Below are 25,322 nucleotides of genomic sequence, written 5' to 3'. Positions count from 1 at the left end.
CTTTCAAATCCAAGGATATTACAATGATGAAAAGGCACTACTGTGATTGAACAAATCAGCATATGGATGTCTAAACAAATTATGTTATCAAAATGTTCTATTTTCCATAATGTAGGCATGTATTTTTGTACATTATGGGAATTAGAGACACATTTATTTACATCACTTGCTGTTGCTCCCCTTAGAGTGCATCCACTTTTTACTTTTGCCCTTGCTGCACTCCATAGTGTGTGCCAGACTGAGAATTGGGTACTAGTAAATACAGGGCTCCTGTCTGCTTTGAAATATCCCTTTCTCAAACTAAAGACAAGAAATTATTTTGCCATAATTAGTCAATACATATTTCATTCATCTATTTAGTTCACTGGTCAAATTAGTTCCTGTATCTCATGTTTAATCCTATAGTCTGTAGCATTAACCCTCCTAAGAAGAAGAATACACAGTCACTGTTTTAGGCCCATGTAACATGTAAGATTTCCCTGCCGACTACACATAAATGCTCAAAGGGGGCTTATTAACAATTAGTGGACTCATTTGCACCAGGGCTTTTATTTTTCTACCTGCAGCTGGCTGTAAAATGCCTGACTGGTTTCTGTGGGTTACTGCTCATGTGCAAATCTTCCCAGTGTTAATAAATGAGCCATAATGAGCATAAAATATGTCAGTGAAGGTAAAGCATACCTCCCAACTATCCAGTTTTTCGCAGGACAGTCCCAATTTTGACATCTCAACCTGGATTGTTACTGAAATGTCCTGACTTTCTCTTTCATCTCTTGAAAAAAGATGAAAAAGATACAAAGTTTCTAAAACTTAATTAAAAAAGAGGCTTTTGGCAGAGAGCCCAGAATATGTGGCAGCTGCACTTGGATACATTTGTAACTATTTAAGATAAGCAAAGACACAATTAAGATAAGCAGGTCTCTTGGGGAAGGTGACGTGCAACTTAAAGGGCTATTCATCGTCATTAGCAAAACTGTAATAACTAGGGATTCACCGAATCCAGCATTCGTTCGGGATTCAGTCAGGATTTGGCCTTTTTCAGCAGGATTCGGGCGAATCCTTCTGCCTGGCCGAACTGAATCTGAATCCTAATTTGCATATGCAAATTAGGGGCAGAGAGGGAAATTGCTTGACTTTTTGTCACAAACAAAGAAGTAAAAAATGTTTCCCCTTCCCACCCCTACTTAAACATATATACAAATTAGTATTCGTACGATCGGATCTGGATGGTCAGCTTAAGTTTTCTATAGGCTGTTCAGAGTGGGAGAGATACAAATTGTTATGTTGCTTAAAACAAGCAAGACAATGGTAGACTAAAAACTTGATGCTATATGTACTGACATAAGAAGACTACAAATCACAATTCTACCTAAAAAAAACCAAATAATTAAACACTATCATAAATGACTGTTTATTAAGCCATGTTCATGACTCATATCTAGAGACCTTGCAAGCATATCAAAAAACTGTTCTATCTCAATGTTTGCCAGGCAATAGAAAGGGATTAGAAATCTCTAATTAAATAGGCAACAAATTGCGTCTACAATATTCAAAAAAATGAGATGCCATTTGTGTTCAGCTACCTTGGAATAATACTTTGGGAACTTTCTGTGTCCATTATTGCTTTGATATGCAGGGAAATATTTTGTCTTCCTTTTTTTCCTTGGATGATTAGAAATGTGCTGCATGTACAGCAATGAAGGTCTTATCATGTCAGTAATACACAAGTAGACTTGTGGGAGCCTGTTCTAATCTGATTCCACAGGGGGTCTATGAAACATTGTTCTGTGTCCTGTTGCTTTGTTCTCGTATATTTTGCTTTGTCTTCTCCAAAGACAGCCTATGGCAAGCCTGGGGCAATTTACCTCTCCAAGGGACTGGAGAAAAATCATAGCACAAGATAATGCTGATTTTAGAAAGGCAGAATAGAAAAAATACATATCAAAAGATTAATTGTCACCCACACAGCAAGTTTTCCTTGCAATATATTTATTATTTGGTACTTTTGCTAGCTTTTTCATATTAAAGACAGATACATTAATTTGAGATATATATACATAATATATGGTTTAACATTGTACTAGAACACCTGGCTGAACTACTTCTAAAATAGAATACATTTTTACTGCATTATCCTGACTTACTGGAAAAAATTAAAGTTCTACAATTCATTGGTACAATTTATGAAGTAGATGGAAGGTTGTAGAGAGCAAAAAAACCCACAATGCACCATATATTTAAACTTTACACCCCACCCCACCATGAACAGAGTCCTGTTCCACCGCATGAATACAATGTTGCCCTATGGCAGGTTAAAAGGACAGGATTGACCTGCACAAGTCAGCTCTGCACCTCAATCAGATCCTGGACAGAACTGCTCCTTAAAGGAGAAGGAAAGGTTAAAACTAAGTAAGCCTTATCAGAAAGGTCCATCTAAATATACCAGTAAACCCTCAAAGTAATGAGTCCCCTGTCAAAAGAAATACTGCATTTCTTTCCTTCTATTGTGTACACATGGGCTTCTGTATCAGACTTCCTGCCTTCAGCTTAAACCTCATTGCCCTGGGCAAGAGCATGCTCAGTTTGCTCCGCTCCCCCCACCCCTCCCTTCTCTACTGTAAACTGAGCCCAGAGCAGGGAGAGACTCAGGCAGGAAGTGATGTCACACCACATTAATACTGCAGCTCCTATTCTAAACAAACAGAGAGTTTCTAGAGCTTTTTACTTAGGTATGGTAAAACATTCTACAGAATAAATATAGCATTCTAGCTTGTACTATTGCAGCTAATCAATTGGCAATAAATGCCTCCGTAGCTTTACTTCTCCTTTAAATGAACACTAAGGGGCACACTTTTGAACTCTGTAGTGCTTTTGCACATCTCTCAGGGGTCTTTATAAATGACCCCTACTGTTATCAGCAAGACACGCATAGGTAGCATTATATATATATATATCATAGTGAATGTATATTTAGTAATAATTTAATAAATCATTGATTTACAGTTTTGTACTTGGAGTAATGCTCATACAGTTTGGGCATTTAGAACAGATCAGTTTTGGAGTTATTTACTAAAATCCGAATTTATATCATTTTTTTTATTAAACAAAGCTCGACCAAACTCCCATCCACGATTTTGCCTTATTTATCATTAAAATAACTTAAATAAATTGGATTGCAGAAAGACTCGATAAAATTGAGCAAAAACCGGAATTGTAAGATTTTTTTTGGAATTTTCACCCGGAAATTTTTTCATGTTATTGCCCGATATATTTTTTTGGATTATTGAGTTAAATCCAGCGCAGACCACGATATCTTCAAAGTGGGATAGGGACATCTGCCATTGACTTATACATGACCTCAACAGATTTGAGATGCCAGATTTTTGGATTTTTTGTAGCATCAGGGTATAAAACATCTAAAAAAAACTCTTGTTTTTGCCCAAAAGGCCCACCCGACCAGAAAATTTTCAGTTTTAGTAAATAACCCCCTTTATATCTGATGCATTGTTAAGATGGGCTAAATTCATAATGATACCATTGTTCAGCCAATAATTTGTAACTATTTAAGGAAATATCAATACAACTAGTGTTCTAAAATTAGTAAAATCTGTCTGTATGTTTTGGTAAGATAACCACACCACATTCATGACTGTGCTTGTCCCATTCAACATTGTTTATTATTTGAGTTTAATTAAACCAGTTTATCATTCACAAATGACTTATTCAATTTCAGAAAGCTCTTGATATTTTTTGAGCAACATAAGGAAAGAAAAGGCCATGGCAACGCAACACCCTGTTTATTTATCCTAGTGGTGTCTCAAGGCCATTGTTTAAAGGGGAACTATCCCTAAAAAGTGATTAACTTTATCTCATGGATGTGATGTGACTATTGTATCAAAACTAACTGTAATAACCGGTCTTGGCTTGCATGAAGGACTTACCACAAACAATTCTTGTTACGGTAAGAACTAACACTCCAGCTGCAGGAACAACTTATTAGCACTACTGGCGTCTAGCCAGTGCTCACCATACTGGAGAATGAATGCTTTATCTAAGACACATGCCTGATGAAGGTTCTTGTGTTGCTCCAAAAAAATCTCCATAATAAAATATTCATTTACAAATTACAGCTGGCTGGACTTAAAATTCAACAATAGCCGTGACAACAACTTGGATATCCCTGCGACAGATTCATTTCTGCTATTCTATAAAAACATAGCTGACTTTTTTATTTCTAGATATCAAAAAATATTCACTTCAAAACAGCTTTCAATCAGTTGATGGGGATAGCTAACAGTATAGAATAAGGCATACAGTTTAGTTGTAACACAACAGCCAATCAGATATTCAAACAGGTGATCAGTAAATAATATCTGATATAAGTGATATGGGTTACTACACCTTACTCATGCCTTACTTGCTATTGGACTATATGAGAAATGTTTAAAGGGGTTGTTCAACTTTGAGTTAAATTTTAGCATGATGTAGAGAGTCATATTCTGAGGTAATTTACAATCGGTTTTAATTTTTTATTATTTGTGGATTAAGAGTTATTTTGCAAATTCAGCAATCTGGTTGCTAAAGTAAAACTTACCGTAGCAACCATGTACTTATTTGAATAAGAGACTCTAAATTGAATAGGAGAGGCCTGAATAAAAAGATGAGTAATAAAAAGTGGCAATAACAATCCATTTGTAGTCTTACAGAGCATTTGTTTTTTTTAGATGGGGTCGGTGACCCACATTTGAAAGCTGGAATAAGTCAGAAGAAACAGGCAAATAATTAAAAAACGTAAAAAAAAAATAATGAAGACTAATTTAAAATTGGCTTCGAATCGACCTTTCTATAACATACTAAAAATTTAACTTAAAGGAACAGTTCAGTGTGAAAATAAAAACTGGGTAAATAGATAGGCTGTGCAAAATAAAAAATGTTTCTAATATAGCCAAAAATGTAATGTATAAAGTCTGGAGTGACTGGAAGTGTAACATAATAGTCAGTTTGCTACTTCCTGCTTTTCAGCTCTATAACTCTGAGTTAGTCAGCGACTTGAAGGGGGGCCACATGGGACATAACTGTTCAGTGAGTTTGCAATTGATCCTCAGCATTCAGCCCAGATTCAAAAGCAACAGATATGACCCATGTGCCCCCCCTTAAGTCTCTGATTGGTTACTGCCTGGTAACCAGGGTAACCAGTCAGTGTAAACCAAGAGAGCTGCAAAGCAGGAAGTAGTGTTCTGACTATTATGTTACACACCCAGTCACTCCAGCCTTTATACATTACATTTTTGCCTAACTAACTATATTTTTATAGTTAGTTAGGCAAAAAAAACTAACAATTTTTATTTGCACAGCCTTTCTGTTTACCCAGTTTTTATTTTTACACTGAAAAGTTCCTTTAAAGGTTAACCACCCCTTTAATTGTCTTATTTAGGCAAGTTATAGACTAAATATTACTGTCTTAGACTATACATTGTTAAGTAGTGTGTATTCTATATAAACATATGTCACCAGGTTTCGTTAATGAGTTAAAGAAAAGAAAGGTAAGAAGATATATATTTAATCTCATTAATTCACACACTACTGTTTATAAATGTTTAATACATTAAAACATTGTAACCCACTAATCGCCAAATACAATCACTTGCCCCCATCAAGCCATAGCAAAAGACAAACAGCAATTGTAACTTATAAACTGCACAAGGCAAAAATTCAAAAAAGTCCAACTGCAGCATTGCTGTTACTCTCTTGCTACCAAATATGCATACATCCTTTCTAAATGGTTTCCCATTTAAATCCGTTTCATTTCATTGTTTTTGCTTCAGCTTTTTCCTGCCCTTTGCATGCGGCTTGTCATTTTTATCACGAAAAATTCTATTTAGGAAAAATTGTATGCAATGATTATTTTAAATTGCATATATTCCTGCAAATGTGCCAACTGCAGTATACACTGCAGTTTCATTGTAATCCTTACTTTAATATCTTTTTAGCTTATTACAATAGGCCATAGGATAAAGTAATGAAATAAGGTATGACGAATGGGAAGCTCTTCATGGTGGGAATTATTCTCTTGCTGTTTGCTTTTCATATTATTGCTTTCTGAGCTTTTCTGGAGAATCCGGGTGATTAGCATTGTGAAAACATTATGATCAAGGACACAATATCATGTAAAGGTTACACATATAAAAGGAGAATGTCTGTATCTAAGCATTTTGTGCATATAAGGGGTTAAGTTCATTCTGATCTGTACAAGTTTAAAGGCTGGTGTTCCTGGCTGTCAATAAGTGCTGTATGCTTTCATGGAAATGTCGCATGCAGTCAGCTGCTTTCCGTGTGGTAAGCATACACAAGTAAAGCTATTTACACCTCTCCAACGAGTTAGCACTGTAAAAAGAGGAGAGAAGATAGGGGTAAACCCTGCTGAGCGAGAATGCTTATGTAACAGCTGCTTGAATATTCTTCCCACATGATGTCATAATCCTGTTAGAGCATCTTATTTCTAATGCCAAATCATTTGGATCACTTTCAGAACTGTATAAATGAGAGACACGATCGACTAAGCCCAACAGGAAAGTTCATTTTCGAAATGACTTTTCAAGATGAAGACGTTATAAGGTAAAACTATAACAAAAGTCATATAAAGGTGATACCTTTACCGGCTGACTAAGATGACAATCACAGCACTCCTTTAGAACATTTTAGTTTCAATGCCTAATAGGTTGTATTAAGTTTCATACATAAGACACATTTTTTTTTCTGTTCAAATATGAGAGAGATTAATAAATAAGTGAATCTTTAAAAGGCAGTTGATTGAGGCAATGTAAAGGGTAACTACACTACCCATATAGCTTGCCTGGGTGCAGTTCAGTCTCATTGTAGGCAGCTTTAAAGGACCCCACACTCACAAGACGTCAAAAATTAAATTGTTTAAGCTAATTCTTAAAGTCCAAGCTTTTGGCAAAGTGCAAAAGTGAAAAATATTTACCCCCATATGTAATATAAGGTGCTAAGTTTGCCCAGGAGCCGTAACCCATAGCAACCATAGCTTTTAAACAAGTGACCAGTAAATGCTACCTGCTGATTGGCTTATATAGGTTACTGCTCCTGGGCAAACATAGTGCCTTTTATTACTTAAACCTCACAGCATCTAAAATGACAGTGTTGGGGAAAACAGTGACAGCAGGTAAGTGATGTCAGATCAGCTGGACAGATCAAACAAATGTAAAACAAAACACAAAAAAAGAGTAATTAAAACATAAACACTTGAATAATGTTTATAAATTAATTGTGTCAAAATCCATTAGGATAGCAAGATTTTTATTTTTGGCAAAAGCCCACTCATGGGAAAAATATAGTCTCATTTAAAAAAAAATAACAGTTCAAAACCAAGCTAAACAGCAAATACCAACTCACAATTGTTTTGCATAAACCATGATGATTCATAAATCCCAAGGGGCATATTTATTATGCTGTGTAAAAAAATGGTGGGGTAATACACCACACTTGGCCATGTAAAAAAAGGTGTAAAAAACAAGGCAAAAACCAGCATACATTTTTTTTTGAGTGACTTCTGCCTGAAGTCATGTAAAATAACAGCGGCAAATCTGGCTTTTTTATGGCGTAAAATTGTATAAAGTGATATTTTACACAGCTTTTTACATTGGTTTTTTTCACAGCATAATAAATATGCCCCATCATTTCAGTAAATAAATTGTGTGGAAATAGTGGGGGGAGCATATTGTACAGAATAAAGTAAATATATGCACCAATTAGAATAGAAGGCTTGGCTCTAAATCTTCTTGACTGTGAAAGGCCTGGAGTGGAGGGAATTTCAGGGGTGCTATACTTACCGATCCACTCTTTCCTTTGCTGCACCGCGCACCCCGAAACCTCACCCATAAAGAGACGGCACCAATTTGTTGGATAATGATGGCCGCAGCTTTTTTATTAATTTTCAAGCTCAAACATTTTTTTAACCACCAATAAACTGTAATAAAAAATTAACTGTTTACAAAAACAATTGATATTTTTATTAGACATAACGTTCCATAGCAGTTTTTTGTTAACCTACTTATTTCTGCCCTGTTCTGATTCCCTTGGCCAATGCTGTGACAAATAACTAAACCTATGTCACCCATATCTCCAGAAAGCTGGAAAAAATGGAAATTTGGCTCTTAAAGTTACCAGAGGCGGCTTTTTGCCACCCCTGTTAACTGGCCCCTCCGTGCTGCCTGAAGAAAGATTCTCACCATGCCTTATGGCTGGAGCGGCCCTGGATCCGCTCGTTTGGCGATGTCGCCTATTCAAACCAGTCAAGGTCATGTAGAAGTCAATGGCAGCTGTCCCTGAAGTTGTTTCTTGACATTAGGGATGCACCGAATCCACTATTTTGGAAAAGATTCCTTTGCGAAAGATTCGGCCGAATACCGAACTGAATCCTAATTTGCATATGTGGGAAGGGGAAAACATGTTTTACTTTCTTGTTTTGTGACAAAAAGTCAAGCGATTTCTCTCCCCCCCTCCCTAAATTGCATATGCAAATTAGGATTCGGATTCAGTTCGGCCAGGTAGAAGGATTTGCCCGAATCTGAATCCTGCTGAAAAAGGCAGGATCCTGGCCGAATTCCGAACCAAATCCTGGATTCGGTGCATCCCTACTTGACATCATGATCTGCGTTGGATAATCCGAAAAAGCTGTTGTTTTCATACGATAATATGAAAAAGTCGAGTTTTCACAGTGAAAATTTTATACAATCAAGTTTTCGGAGCGTCAATCTTACCATACGAATTGATGCTCGATTTTGTCGATATGTTTTGTAGCTCTGATTTTTTGAGAAAGATTATTCATAAATGAGTTTCAATTGTGAAAGGGAGTTTAGTCGGCTTTGCTTTCATAAAAAAAGTTGTGTATTAAAGTAAATAAGCCCCTACGTTTTACATATAAGACATTTATTTTTTACCAACTCTACTCTGGTCAATGAAACTTTATTCATCCTATAGAGACAAGCCACATGCTAGTACACAATGGAAGGAAATATGTGTTCTTGAGTGACTCATTGGACTTGGGAAAACGAGTACAGTATATTAGCAGTTATAGCCATAGTAGCCATAATAGAATGTGTATGTAGCCTGCTAGTCATTTTGCTGAAAATTCTGTATTACTAATTTCATTCAGCTTTTATGTTTCTGTATCAGTTTAAAATGATTTCAAGAGCTATCAAGCAAACATACATTAATTCAGTCTTTCATATTTTTCCATTAACAATTTTTTCCACCCAAAACATAACTTACTATATTTGCCCATTAGGGTGATTTCTATAAGAGAATCCTAAGTAATACTCAATGTTCAAATAATGGCATTGTTAAATACTGACCTTGAACAAAAAGGTCTGAAAAGTATGACTAACAAACTTTAGCAAGGAAAATGACAGTAACATAATAACAACATAACTATCTGAGTCTACAAAAAGTGCAACCTATCTGTACATCTGGACTTCACTCGGTTACTTCTTTTCCATTAACTCTACAGAATGTACAGCTGTCACAAAATTTTTGCTGCTTGTGTATACAATTAAATTTCATTATCTTTTATTTATAAGACACCAAAATATTACGCAGCACTTCACAGAGAATGTTTTTCATTAATACCAGTGAATATATATATATATATATATATATATATATATATATATATATATATATATATATATATATATATATATATGTATATATATATAAGACATATATATATATACGACATACACTTCCCTCACAAAAAAGTATTGTGAAAAAATCTCTTTAATTTGTTTTTGCTTGCTAAGAAAATCTGTCATTTGCCTCTCACACTGCGACCCATTCTCGCAAAATAAAGAAAATGAAAAACAATTGAGATAAATTATTTCCAAGTATCTCTTAAACAGAACTTTTAATTGAGTTATTGCAGAAACACTACTAAAAGCAAATGTCTTTGCTATTTTGCAGAATATATTTAAAATAAAAATAAAAATTTACAGTTCCATACCTCCCAAAATTTTGGAAATAGAAAGAGGGACAAAAAGATTTGCCGTGTGGATCATGGCACGCTTGTGACCACGCTCATTTTTGTGGTCACACTCCTAATTACTAATTTCATTTTATAAAATTTGTCAAGTTATGAAAGTTTGAACACATTTCTGTGGTTTTTATGTGTTATTACAGTTTTGCTAATGAAAGTGAATTGCCCTTTAAACTGCAAGTCACAGTTTCCCAAGAGACCTGATTATCTTACATTGTTACAATTGTTTCTTTGCTTACCCTAAATTGTTTCAAAAGTATCTAAGTGCACCTTGCACATATTCTGGGCTCTCTGCCAAAAGCCAATTAAGTTAGTTAGTTAGTTAGTTAATTAAGAAGTATTAGAATGCTCACTTCTGTTCTCATCCATGTGATTTTTTTTGTTAACTATTGAACAGTGCCAAGTTTGCATTGTGAATTTCTAACAATCAACGAAATTGAATAACCTTTATGAAACCAATTAATCCCATAAAAGCTAAAGAGAAGTATTTTTTTAAAAATATTTAAATAAAACATGATATGCGGCTTTATCTATACGATTTTTTAATGCAATGTTTGATAGTGGCCCTATTACTACCAGGGGAATGGATTCATTGTTTTCATAAAGGTTATTCAATTTGATTTATTATTGATTGGGAAACCAATGTTTCCTGGTGGTCAGGGTATTGTTCTAATTTTTTTAAAGAGTGTTTAAAAATTTCTAACAATGCTTTAAATATTTATAGGTATGGTATCTATTATCTGGAAACCTGTTATCCAGAAAGCTCCAAATTATGGGAAGGTTGTCTCTCATAGACTCCATTTTACCAAATAATCCACATTTTTAAAAATGATTTTCTTTTTCTCTATTATAATTATACAGTACCTTGTACTTGATCCAAACGAAGATCTAATTAAATTTTATTTGATTTATTTAATGTTTAAATGTTTTTTTTAGCAGGCTTAAGATATGAGGATCCAAATTACAGAAACATATGTTATCCAGAAAACCCCAGGTCCCGAGCATTCTGGATAACAGTTCCCATACCTGTATATGTATAGTGCAGCTATAGACAGTAGGGTTGTAGCACTGGAAATGTGGCCACTAACCAGGTTTCAATGAGATATGTTGTTAATTAGTCACTTGAGAAATCAAATGTTTTTATATTTAACATTTTTCCACGGACAGAAGCTAAAATATGCTATGAAAAAGTACAGATATGGGGCCTGTTATCCAGAACGTGCGGGACCTGGGGTTTTCCTGATAACAGATCTTACTGTAATTTGGATCTTCATACCTTAAAGGAAAACTATACCCCCAAAATGAATACTTAAGCAACAGATAGTTTATATCAAATTGAATGACATATTAAAGAATCTTACCAAACTGGAATATATATTTACATAAATATTGCCCTTTTACATCTCTTGCCTTGAACCACCATTTCGTGACTCTATCTGTGCTGTCTCAGAGATCACCTGACCAGAAATACTACAACACTAACTGTAACAGGAAGAAGTGAGGAAGCAAAAGGCAGAACTCTGTCTGTTGATTGGCTCATGTGACCTTACATGTGGTTTGTATGTGTGCACAGTGAATCTTACGATCTCAGGGGGCGGCCCTTATTTTTTAAAATGGCAATTTTCTATTTATGATTACCCAATGGCACATACTACTAAAAAAGTATATTATTATGATAACGGTTCATTTACATGAAGCAGGGTTTTACACATGAGCTGTTTTACTCAGTATCTTTTAATAGAGACCTACATTGTTTGGGGGGTATAGTTTTCCTTTAAGTCTACTAGAAAATCATGAAAACATTAAATATGCTCAATAGGCTGGTTTTGCTTCCAATAAGGATGAATTATATCTTAGCTTGGATAAAGTACAAGGTACTGTTTTATTACTACAGAGGAAAAGGAAATCATTTTTAAAAATTTGGATTCATTTATTATAATGGAATCTATGGTAGACGGCCTTTCCGTAATTCAGAACTATCTGGATAACGTTTTTTCAGATAATGGATCCCATACCTGTATTTTCAAGGAATATTCAGGTCCATCACACACACTGCAGAGGGTTACTGTGATTTCCTACAGGAGATTATTACATCACCTTTATTATTAAAAACAATCAGCAATTCCTTTGTCAAGTACCAATGAAAAATGTAATAAAGACATGCTAATGGGACTTTAGAGTATTATACAAATACACAGAAAGTGGATTTACATACCGTTATATGTAGCAATAAAAATTGCTTAAACTTGCAGCTTCAAGTAGAACAATAAGAGAATAGCCCACTGACATCAGTTCATTTCAAGGGCACAAGTGAGGCACAAAGGCCTTTATTTTCGTATGTGAATTGTGTCTATTCTGTACTGACGAAGTGGGATGCACTGGATTCCCACATTCTTTTACTTACGTCAGAAAATCATACTTAAATGTAATCCACCTCTTCTTTCAGAAGATTCGAGGAAGAATAACATGATCAAATATTTTGGAAACAGATGCCAAATAAGCCTACATCTTACATTATTATCAAGTCGTCAGCTCTTTTGATGTGGAACCTTTTATTCATGCAAGATACTACAGTGAATAACACAAACATTCAATAAATCATTGTTTCATGTATAAAACCACACACTAATGGCATTTTCAGTAGTGGTGAGTCTAGTTAATTGAAATAACAATTGCATATTTTTTTTTAATTTCTATATTTAATTCAGACAATGACTACACAAATATTTCTGCTATCCTTCTGCTGGGTCAATATATGATTCCAATATCCATATATTTTTCATTTAAAGTACATATATTGAAATAAAACTTTTGCGATTTGGCTCTAGCTATTCTATTATTCAAGATGGGTTAAATTCCTGGGGTCCTAATGGATAAAGCACTACTAATCTGAAGCAGGACTGAGTATTTTTCTTTTCATATGGTTTACAACTTTGTTACCCTCAGATCTACTCTCGATGCTGCTTAGCCCGTCTGTCCTCCCTTCGTGTTGCTCATCCCAGACCAAAGCCCAACCAAACCTCATTCACTCCCAATGCCAGGCACCAGGTCGCGGTCTACCAGGAACATTTTCAGGGTCTATTGGTAGACCGTGATCGACGTCCTGGGCACCCCTGGTTTACAAGCTCGGTACTCTAAATGATATCAACTAGGACTTTAATTTAAATAAACTGTATGAAAGTGGGCAGCTCATTCTGTCCCGCCTTTAAAACTTTTTTATAATTCCAGTCCATTACAACTTTATCCCTCCTACATCAGTCATAAGCATAGTGCAATAAAGGGGTTGTTCACCTTTAGATTGAACTTTTAGTAAAATGTATTAGTATTCTGAGACAATCTGCAATTGATTTAGCTTTTTGTTCAGCAGCTCTCCAGTCTTCAGTGACCCCAATTTGAATACTTGAAAGAGTTAGAAGAGAAAAGCAAATAAATCAAAAGCTATAATAAAGAATGAAGGCCAATTGAATAGTTGCTAAGAATTACACTGACTGTTCCTTATTGAGGATATTATATATATATTTAATAGCTGCTACTGTTGTTATTTTCCTATGGTGCTTAATACAAGTAAAACCATTGAACTTAAAAAGGTTGCTAAGAACTGGCCATTTTATAACATGTAAAAGTTCACTTAAAAGTGAACAATCCCTTTAAATAGATATGAAATTGTTTGGAAAAACCAATTCTAATTATCTTTTAAATTGGTCTTCATCATTTATTTTTTACACTTCTTCTGATTCTTTCCAGCTTTCAAATGGGGGTCACTGACCCCATCTAAAAAACAAATGCTCTGTAAGGCTACTCATTTATTGTTATTGCTACTTTTTATTATTCATCTATCTATTCTGGGCTTTTCCTATTCATTTTCCATTCCCTTATCCAAAATAATGCATGATTGCTATGGTAATTTGGACCCTAGCAACCAGATTGTTGCTGCTGAATAAAAAGCTAAATAACTCAAACAATACAAATAATAAAAAATGAAAACCAATAGCAAATTGTTTCAAAATATCACTCTCTACATCATATTAAAATTTAACTCAAAGGTGAACAACCCCTTTAAGTTGGATTAGTGGAGGTAACTGGGTGGGTCAGGGTCATAACAATGGCAGTTACACATTGTGATATAGCATCATAGGACATGGCTCAATACAATTGGAGTTCTCAGCACAGGGCATGGCTTGTTAAAACTGTTTTAAAATAAAATAAAAGAAACATCGGCTGAGTCTAAACATAATGTACATAGATATATAATATAAACAGATTTTAACTTACTTGTTCCAGTCATTCCACAGTGCTGAAAGATCAATATTTTAAACTAACCACATTTTGCCATATATAACACAGAGCAGATGATCCAAAATGCTACACAGAAGAAGCATTTTTGCAATGGTCAACTCAAGGGGAAATATTTACCCCAAAACAAAAGAATAAATCAGATAAAATGCCAAGCATGTTTTTATGGCATCAGGGCTGCATTTCATTTATACAGCACTTTTGGCCATTCATATAGAAAAACACACACACAGTTCCCATATCTCATTTGCCTGAAAACTCATGGATGTACTGATGTGTGCTTTCAAACTGCAGACAAAATTCAACTTTATTTCTACTCTAATCTATATTTACAAATCAAATACACTGAACTTTAATCCAGGTTATGCCATCTCAGTTCTCAGTATTTATAAAGTAAACAGATAACTTCCACAAGGAAATTCCCTCTGCATTCCTGCTTGTTACCCTTCGTGTTCCCCAAACTGCTCTTCTAATAGCAGCCAGCTGTGTGCCTTCCTATTCCTTTTGTCTATTTCAATTATTAACTTATCATTTTCCCACAGTTTGTTCTCCATTTCCCTAGCAAACGTTAGTATGAAGGGTGCAAATGATGTGCATAGGAACAAGTACTGACCTAAAGCACAGATTGTGTTCCAGGCAAATATTGCTCTTAATTTTAATAAGTTCCTCCCTTCCTATTGCTGATGGCTGGGTAGACCAGGTGTTTTGAATAATGTTATTTTCCTGGAAACACCTTTGATTTGAATGCTTTTAGATGTTAACTATGTTTATCTTTAAATGGTGTAGTCACTTCAAAATAAAGGCAAATAATAGGTTGTGTGGTGTCCAAGGCATTGGACCATGGACCACCGTCATCCTATTGCTGATTGGTGCATGTGCAGGACAGTCTGGGGGATTTTTTTAATCACATTTTTTGTATATATAGCAACCACACTCCTAAATCTGCTACTTAAAGGAACAGTAACCCCAAAAATGTAAGTGTTTTAAATTAATGAAAATATCATGTAGTGTTGCCCTGCACTGGTAAAACTGATGTGTTTGCTTCAGAAACACTACTATAGTTCATATAAACAAGCTGCTGTGAAGCAATGGCGGAAATTGAAAATGGCTATATGGCACAGGTTAACTAATGGATAACAGATAACACAATTAGACAGACAGAGTTTATTTGCTATCTGCTGTGTAACCTGAATCTTTGCTCCTTTGAATGGCTGCACCCATTGCTATACAGCAGCTTATTTATATAAACAATAGTAGTGTTTCTTAAGCAAACACAGCAGTTTTACCAGTGCAGGGCAACACTGCATTATTTTTTGACGTAACTGTTCCTTTAAGTATACTAAAAAATCCTTTAAACATTAATTAAACTCTATAGGATTGTATTGCCTCCAAAAGGGATTAACTATATTTGGTTGGGGTCAAGTAAAAGGAACTGTTTTATTATTTTACAGAAATTTAATTATTTGATTAAACTAGAGTCTATGGAACATGACCTTCCCATAATTTGTAACTTTCTGGATAACAGATCCTATATCTGTAGTATGATAAGGTACCTTTTTTAAATGTAAGGAAACTATGCATAGTGGTTGTATAGTCTCTTGAATAAATTAATTAATTAAAATGCATTTAAGTTCCAGCAGTGCTGTATTACTATAATGGCACATGAGGTGTATGTCTTAAAGGAACAGTAACGTCAAAACTATAGTAGTGTTTCTGAAGCAAACAGATCAGTTTTACCAGTGCAGGGCAACACTACATGATATTTTCATTACTTTAAAACACTTACATTTTTTGGTGTTACTGTTCCTTTAAAGGCAAAAAATAAAATCCCATTTTTACTTTCCTTAATGAAAAAGAAACCTATCTCCAATATATTTTAATTTAAAAAAATGTGTACCGGTTTTATAAGAAACCTGACTGTATGCAGTGAAATTCTCCCTTTATTTACTGCTGCGGATAGGAATTGTCAGACGGTAACTAACTGCTCTGCAGGGAAACAATCATACTTATGAACAGCAGGGTGAGCCCCTGCCTTACTTCCCAGCCATGCAGAACTCAAGCAGCTTTGTTTGTTTCCCTGTAGAGCAGTCGGCGACTGTGTAGAGATTTGGATTGGATTTTATTTTTGCCTTTACATCCCCTTTACTTTTTCCAACTCCAGCTGCAGGGACAAAGATCATGGAGCCAGATTTAAACAGATAAACCGGGATTCTATTTGGAGGATTATTTTGCTGCAGCCACTGGTTCTGCAGAGTTGGAGAAAGTTTGTATTAAACAATAAGCAGCCCAGACCACACTGAGCATGAACATGTGTCTTGGTCTTGCAAAGATGTTTGACAGAGTTACAAGATGGTGACTCCCTGTGGCCAACTTTGAAAGCATACATCATTTGTTCAATTAGGCTTGTGGTGCAGTAAGTTCATGTTTATTTTTAGTATACAAAATACAGCATTTCTAGCCTTATTCTATTTTAAACTTTACTTCCCCTTAAAATCAGATCTGTCACCCACACATAAAAAAACTGCATGATGAAAGTCATTTGAAAATTAAACATGGAACCCAAAATCTTTTTTCCATTAAAACATCATATAAAGATGTTTAAATATCTGAGCTGTCAATAATATATTGCCTTCCCTACCTCTATGATTGTGTAGGGCACTACACATGGGCATTAAGATTTTGTGGTGATACACAACTTGCCTTAATGACATTGTCCACAAAATGGTACCTGCCTGCTTGCTGTGATTGTGAATTCCATGACTGACGGAAACAATATTTAAATGATATATAGTGTATGAAAAGTTTATTTTCTCATCTAACATGATAGAAAGGGATTTGTAATTATTTATTGGGGTCTCCTTTAAGGTATGGAAATTATGGAAAACACCAGGTCCCAAGCATTTTGGATGACAGGTTCCTATCCTGTATTTACCTTGCATGAACAAGAATGAATTGTGTTGTATTATTTTGTGCCACAATAGTTTAATGATGCCATATTCAGTCCAATGAGATGCACCTGAAATTGCCCCTGCTGCCTCCCATTGACTTCATTGGGAACCAGAGTACTGTCAATTTGTGGCCTACGGAATTCTTTGTTGGTATTTTTCAGCATAGAAGCACCCAACTGTAACTGTGTAACCTATCACATAGCTTAAAATCCACTAGACACTCCTAGAAAACATGCAATAGCATGGTGTGCCAAAAAAGCAGCACAGGACTTTTGCTGTTTGCCATTAAGGACATATTAAAAGTTATGGTATAACCAGTTAATTAATTCCTCTATGTAGCCGCATTACACAATGAGAAACAATTTTCATTTGCATCCCTTTGATTTTCTCATGCTCCAGAAGCCCTCCAAATGTCTTTATATAAAAAATATATACAGCACAGGTATGGTACCTTTTATCCAGAATGTCTACTAGAAAAGCATGTAAACATTAAATAAACCCAATAGACTGGTTCTGCCTCCAGTAAGGATTAATTATATCTTAGTTTGGATCAAGGTACTGTTTTATTATTACAGAGAAAAAGGAAATCATTTTTAAAATGTGGATTATTTGGATAAAATGGAGTCTATGGGAGATGGCCATTCTGTAATTCCAAGATTTCTAGATAACGGGTTTCCAGATAATGGATACCATACCTGTATCTGCTCAAAAGATTTTGCTTAATACAAAAAAGGTCATACTACTCAGGGAACAATGACAGCATTTAAAACACCTTTTAAAAAGTTTTGAAAGAAAGGTACTCCACGTTCTGCTTTTTTAAGTATGTATGCTTCAGGGAATCATTCTGTTCTAGGCATGTTTAAAAGAATAAAAAAAAATCACAATCCAATTTTGGCTGGACAATTTATAAAATTTTTACAATGTCTGTTACAAAAGTATCCTATTCCTGTTATTCGTCCTTCCAGTCTTATTTCTTACGTATCTGAATAAAACATGATTTCAATAATATATGAGCGCTCCAGAAATTCTAAAGATGACATTTAAGAAGAGTTAGCTTAAATCAAACTGAAGTTTGCTGGTAATAAACGGTTCATGCATTTCCATACGGTTTCTGTGTCTTCAAAGACCATATAATACTATAAAATGAGTGCCAAGAAACAATTTTAATGTGGTTTAGGAGAATATGAACTAAGAGCTGCAAGCATGTTCCAAACCAATTTCCAACAAGCTTCCAGGCATGTAAACCAGAATGCCTGTGACATCATTCCTATAAAATATCTTTAATAGAGGCTAAGGGTGTTTTAGGACGCAGAGAATATTTAAGAAGCAGGTTTTACTCCAATACCAATGCAAGCCCTTTTTCTTGAATTTACCCAGAAGTAGTAAAAATAATACGTAATAAGTGTGATCGGCAATGAAGCACTGTAACATTATACAGCTCACACTGAAAGCATGAAGACATCTTACCTAGCATGCGAACACATTTGGCATTCTGGTCAGGGTTATCAAATGAGATTTCTCCACACCTCTGAAACAGAAAAAAAATATTGCCGTTAATCCAGGGCTCAGTGGAAAAGTTTCCACAGCAACCACAGTATGGAAAATTCAATAGATTACTTGCTGCCGTGTTCTTAGATCCTTGCTTCCAGCATGCAGCTGAAGTGTGTCTATGAAGGTTTCTTAGCCAGCCTCAAAAATCTATCTGTGCAGCAGATCTTGTCAGCAGCACAGTGTTAAACAGTGGGGGTTTGTCACTTTTACATACCCTGTGTTTACAGTAAGGCCATTGATAACCCCCCTGTGCTTTTTATTTTGTACATAAACAAAAGTGTTTTTATTTCCATTAAAGGGCAAATGCATGCCCAAAATGAATACTGTACACATTACAGGCATTTTAGTTAAATCTGGAATACAAACTGGATGCTTTGTAAAACTATTATACAGATATGGGACCTGTTTTCCAGAATACTCGGGACTTGGGGTTTTCCAGAAAATGGATCTTTCCGTAATTTGGATCTTCATACCTTAACAGGGGTGGGTTACCTTTAAGCTAATTTTTAGTATGGCATAGAATGGCTTATTCTAAACAGCCTTTTAATTGGCCTTCATTTTATCTTTTTTATGGTTTTTGAATTATTTGTCTTTTTCTTCTCACTCTTTGCAGCTTTTAAATGAGGGTCACTGACCCCACCTAAAAGAACAGTGCCCTCTAAGGCACACATGCATTGTTATTGTTACTTTGTATTATTCATCTTTCTATTCAGGCCTCTCCTATTCATATTCCAGTCTCTTATTCAAATCAATGCATGGTTGCTAGAGTGATTTGGACCCTAGCAACCAGATTGCTGAAACTGCAAGCTTGAGAGCTGCTGAATAAAAAGCTAAATAACTACATATAATAAAAAATGAAAGCCAATTGAAAATTGTCTCAGTATATCATCCTCTACATTATACTAAAAAAATATTAAAAGGTGAACAACCCCTTTTAGTCTGCCACAAACTCATTTAAACATTAAATAAACCCAATAGGCTGGGTTTGCTTCCAATAAGGATTAATTATATGTACTATAGGTACTATGTATTGTTACAGAGAAAAAGGAAAACAATTTTTTAAAATTTGGATTATTTGGATAAAATGGAGACTAGGGATAGAGCTGTTCCATAATTTGAAGTTTCTGGATAATGGGTTTACGGATAAAGGATCCCATACCTGTAAAGTACTGAAGCAGAATAATGAGTGTAGTAGGACCTCCAATCTCCCCAGACTCCGTTTACCATTTTTTTCCACAGGGCTCCCTTTTAAGTCTAAACACATGGGTGATAAGCACATCCAAGAAAAGATTCACCTTTACTGGAGTTTAAGAAACAGTATACAGTGCTCTATGGTCTATATGATTGTTAAATATTTAGAACTCATTCACTTTGTAGACTTTCTTCTAATTTGCAAATTTCTTGTTAATATTGACTTGATTGGGCAGAAAAATTGCTTAGGAAGGAGACACAGAGAAGGGAAAAGGTAGGGACACAGAAAAAAAGTGGTTAGTAGTATGATTATTTTCTTCTTTGCTTGTTTTGCACTTGTTAATCTGCTTAACCTTATGGAGCAAATTCACTAAAGCGTGATTTTTCGCCAGCGAAGGATCCGCCACACTTCAAACCAGTTAGCCAAGCATAAATTCATTACCACTATGCTAATTCCCTAAAATGCGAAGCTGTGTTTCTGTAGCCGAACGCTGGCAAAGATTCGGTTTAAAATATGAAAAAATGAAAGTGAATTTGTGGAGTAACGATTGTTTGCCTGAGCCAAAATTCGCCTTTTGATAGGGCGCAAAACTACTCTAGTAACAACCACTTCGCCCTTTAGTAAATCTGCCCCTATGTCTTTTCGGAAAACCCTGGAGTACTATGCTCTGTTTGTAGTAATAAATGGATGATTTCCAAAGCATGCATATGCCAGAAAACTAAGAAGGAAAAACACATCAGAACCACCATTCTTTTTTAGTATTAATTTCAGAGGTCATTGGAGTGTGCCAATATGGACTATAAAGAATATAGCAATAAAAAGAACACAAGTGTATTCCTTTCATTTTATATTGTCATCTGTTAAATTCTGAAATCTTTATCCGGCTGTATTTACGGCCCTGTAAATATGAAGATCGACTTTTATTGCATGCTTATTTCAGCAATCAATGGGATTGTATCCTGCTCTTCTATCAGGATCAATATAATGCAAAACAAAAGACTTTTTTGCATTTACACCGACTGATACTTCTGAATGCAGAGCTATTAATTATATGCAATTTTATACCAGAACACTTTCAAAGAGATATTATAAACATGCCCTCCATAAAAAAACACAGATAAAAATAATATGACTGCCAGAAATTACAATGTAACAGGAGACCTACGCTAACTGTATCTGCTTTATAGCCACTAAATAGTAAATTCCATCTCCTTTATAGTACATCTGACTCTCTTACATTTTTGTGCCCATACATGATGTATAATCATAAGTTAAAGACATATAAATAATTCTAATATTGTATTCATTTACATATGCATGACATGCTTCATTAAAAGACAGCCTACAGGCTAATAAGCAGGAAAGCATGGCATGACATCACTAGGGGTGTTGCTATACAAAAATAGACAGACATGGCAAAGACCAGCCTGTACAGAAAACTAACATCTATGTATCTGGTTATTTTTTTAAATAGCAGCCTTTATTTTAAAGTAATTATTAAAATAAAGCCTGAACACAAGGTGATAACCCAAACAAACTATTGCATACAAATATATTTGACAATAAAACTATGGAATGTAAGGGTCAATTTATTAATCCCATGAAAAAGCTCAGCACCTATAATCTGAGAAATAAATCCCCGACCAGCAGAAAGCCAAGTGATTCCAATGAAGAAACCACATGAAAGTTGTTGTAGTGCCTGAATGCTCAAGCCCGAAGGTTCAAACATTCTTAAATCTTTCCCTTAATGTGAGGATTTAAATGCTAAAACCCACTGCTTTATTCTTAAACTCCTTGCGTTCCCCTTCTCCCATGTAATATCACAGACCATAAGGAATTGCCCATGCTGCCTGAGCAACACACTATTGACAGATTGTAGGCTGTATGCACTTAACTCCCAGGTTTTGCTGGTACCAGCACATTAAATGGCTTTATTTAGCCTTCATCAGAGAAGAAAGCAGCATGCAATTCAGTACTGGTAAACATCTAGGGGGATATATATATTATGTGGTGTAAAAGATGGCAGAATAATTCACCATATATTGCCAGGTATCAGCGTGTAAAAAATGGTGTAATTTTACCCAAACGCACATTTTTTTTTCTTTTCTTTCACCGGAACTTACAAAAGTCTGAAGCAGTGTATAATAATGGCGGAAAATCTGGCTTTCACATGGCATAAACTAAAACACAGCTTGATAAATCCGTTAGTTATTTTACACAGCTTTTTACAAAGTTTTTTTTTTGGCAAATTTCATTTTACACAGCATAATAAACAGGCCCCCTAGAGTGAAATGATTTAACTATGAGCTTTAAAGTACATGTGGTGTGGGTACACAACATCAGAGGTTCCAGTAAGTGGATAAGTATGTAACATAAGCCACCAGTAAGCTATTAAGGAAAGGAACCCATATGAAAATCATGCATTGTAATTTAAGAAAAAACAAAATAGTCATCTCTCATATTCCTGGTACAATCCAATTATATAGATATACTGTATAACCATAGGTCAAAACAAAGCCGATGCTCCAGAAACTCATAGTAGTAGTTTATATTTAGATATCAGTTAATCAAACCTTGTCTAACATTCCTTTCAGTCTGGACACCATGTTAATGATAGGGTATTTAGCGCAGAGGGGTGAATCAAATCAGATGCATTAAGATTTCAATTTATCAGATATCAGGTAGTGAATAGTATGTGTAAAATATTAAGACGTATACTGAATATTACTAAACTGAGTTATGTAAAATTATTTGGTGGAAATAGTGAATTATAATCTAGGCAATGGCAAGTAGTGTCAATCCATCAGATATAAAGCTAACATACCTTGTTAAAATGGAATCGAGCCACAGGAGGAAACATTATTTTTATCTGATTATAAACCTTGTTTAAACTGTAACCAAAGTGAGCAGTCAACTTTTGCCTATATAATCACAATAGAGATGCTGATATGGTGAGTCCAGAGATGGGGATTTTCAGTTTTGTAAGATACAATACACTGAATAGAAAGGTTATTCCATCTATTAAATGATGGATTGTTGATCCAGGGTGTAATTTATCTGCCAGTTTTCTGTCTGGAAGAACCAACTGGCACGATTTCTTTGAGGTTTCTCCCCTTCATCTGGATCCTTATAATTGAAATTGTCAGTGCATAAATGTTTAAGCGTGAAGGAGATGTTTTTTTCTGCCAAATGACTGTGTAACTATATACTGTTATCTATATTATTTATGAGCCAAAAACTAAATTTGCCTTTGTAGGATTAGTTAATCATTTCTAAAAGTATCATGTCTCTAATTTTCATTGCAATTAAACATTTTTGTGTATGGTCTACAAATTGCAGTGATTTCATCTGTCATTTAAAGTTTGTACATACTGTTAGAGCTTACTATATTATGCATTTGGCCCCGCCAGCCCAGACCTGCTCCCCAGCCCAGACTGTCCCCTCTCCTCTCCCCCGTCTGGACCATATGACAGGGTAGGAGGGAAGAAGAAGTAGAAGGGAGTAGAAGTACGTGCCGCAGCTGGGGGCATGGGTGTGGGGCTGGGAGCAATTGAGGTTGGGAGGAAGGCCCAGTTCTCATGGGGTGCCCTGACAGTCACACTCCCGGTGGATCCTGGACAGTCCAACCCTGTTTGAAATATTAGGAAATGTAACTTTTACATTCTCACGTAATAAAAATTCAAAAAAACGGAAGTAGAAATTGCATTACATATAACTATCTAAGTAACAATTGTATATTCTATCTAGGTTTGAAAGAGTTACTATACTAAAGGTTTCCATATGTGTGCCCTACATTGGACTAATGTGAAAAGGCCTCCTTTCTCAATCTCATGTTATGGTGCCCTAAGAGGTGCAAAACCCAAAAAAGCCCACACAAAAAAGCACTCACACCCCTGTGATTGGCAGTGCGTTTGCACCTCTCCTGCCCCTTGCAGTGCCTAGCACTTCCTATCCTACACACTGCACTGTTAGGAGATGTTTCAAGGAATGTCCGCCATTTATCCTCTATGATGCTCCTCTAGAAGCAAGTAAACAAATTCTGAGCGTTAGGGCACATTCCACAACCCATAAATGTGTATACAAGTTAAGCAAGACTTACTGGCATTGGTACAAATGCTGCCGGTTATTTATGTATAGGTTTACTTAGACAATAACACGCTAACATGCCACACCTCAACTCAAGTTTATCCAATAACATCTAGCATTTCAAATTATTTCTAGGTTGTATGGCGGATTGGTGCTTCACATAAGAGCTATGGGGCCCATTCACTAATTTCGAATGTTTTTTTTGGCTACTTCAACCATCGAATTGGCTACTTCGACCTTCGACTACGACTAAAAAACGTTCGAATATTCAACCATTCGATAATCAAAGTACTGTCTCTTTAAAAAATTCTTCGACCCCCTAGTTCGCCACCTAAAACCTACCGAGGCCAATGTTAGCCTATGGGGAAGGTCCCCACAGGCTTGCTAACAATTTTCTGATCGAAGGATAAGCATTCGATCGATGGATGAAAATCCTTTCGATCGAACGAATTGCGCAAAATCCTTCGACTTCGATATTAGAAGTCGAAGGATTTTAATTCGGCAGTCGAATATCGAGGTTTAAAGTGGACCTGTCACCCAGACACAAAAATCTGTATATTAAAAGTCCTTTTCAAATTAAACATGAAATCCAATTTCTACTTTTTATTAAAGCATTCATAGCCGTTGTAAGCTCATTAAAACATCTTAGCTGTCAATCAAATATTGTCTGCCCCTCCTCTATGCCCTGGGCATAGAGGCGGGGCAGACAATTAGTTTCACTTTCCATTCAGCACTTGCTAGAAATCACTGCTCTCCCCACATTCCCCTGTTCTTTTAACAATTTAATTGTGTAGCCAGGGCATAGGGATGGACATCAGGTCCCCCATTCTGGTGCACAAACAAGATTCTGAGATGATACAAGGCTTGTCTTAATAACAGTGTCCACAAAATGGCTCCTGTCTGCTTGCTATAATTATGAATTCCCAGATTGAAGGAAACAAGATTCAAATAATTTATATAGTGTAATAAAAGTTCATTTTGCTTGACTAATGTGACAAAATAGAATTATGAATAGTTTTTTTGGGGTGATGGGTCCCCTTTAAGTAACCCTCGATATTCGACCCTTGATACATCTGCCCCTAAGTGTGCTACACCTGTCATATTGTACACTGCAGATGAGAATTACTTAAGCATTAATTTTCCTTACCTAGAACTCATTGTGATAATAATATTAATAATGAAGTACTTATCTTCATTT

The 25,322-nt window shown here is 35.4% G+C and overlaps 1 protein-coding gene across 4 annotated transcripts in view; it reads right to left on the bottom strand.

The window, feature by feature from the left end:
• Positions 1–25,322, bottom strand: part of LOC108716793 (cAMP-specific 3',5'-cyclic phosphodiesterase 7B) — a 160,336-nt gene that overhangs the window by 72,152 nt on the left and 62,862 nt on the right. For 3 of the 4 annotated variants that reach the window (XM_041562960.1, XM_041562962.1, XM_041562963.1), the window contains one exon: positions 18,763–18,823. In XM_041562960.1, the coding sequence (XP_041418894.1) occupies positions 18,763–18,823 (61 nt within the window). Of the gene's footprint in view, positions 1–18,762; positions 18,824–18,912; positions 18,998–25,322 lie in introns of those variants that run through there. The other variant, XM_041562961.1, reaches the window with a different exon arrangement.

Source organism: Xenopus laevis, chromosome 5L, assembly GCF_017654675.1.
Source record: "Xenopus laevis strain J_2021 chromosome 5L, Xenopus_laevis_v10.1, whole genome shotgun sequence".
In the NCBI taxonomy this organism is placed as follows: domain Eukaryota; kingdom Metazoa; phylum Chordata; class Amphibia; order Anura; family Pipidae; genus Xenopus; species Xenopus laevis.
Note: the sequence above shows the minus strand (reverse complement) of the source record. Positions and strands in the feature narration are given on the sequence as shown.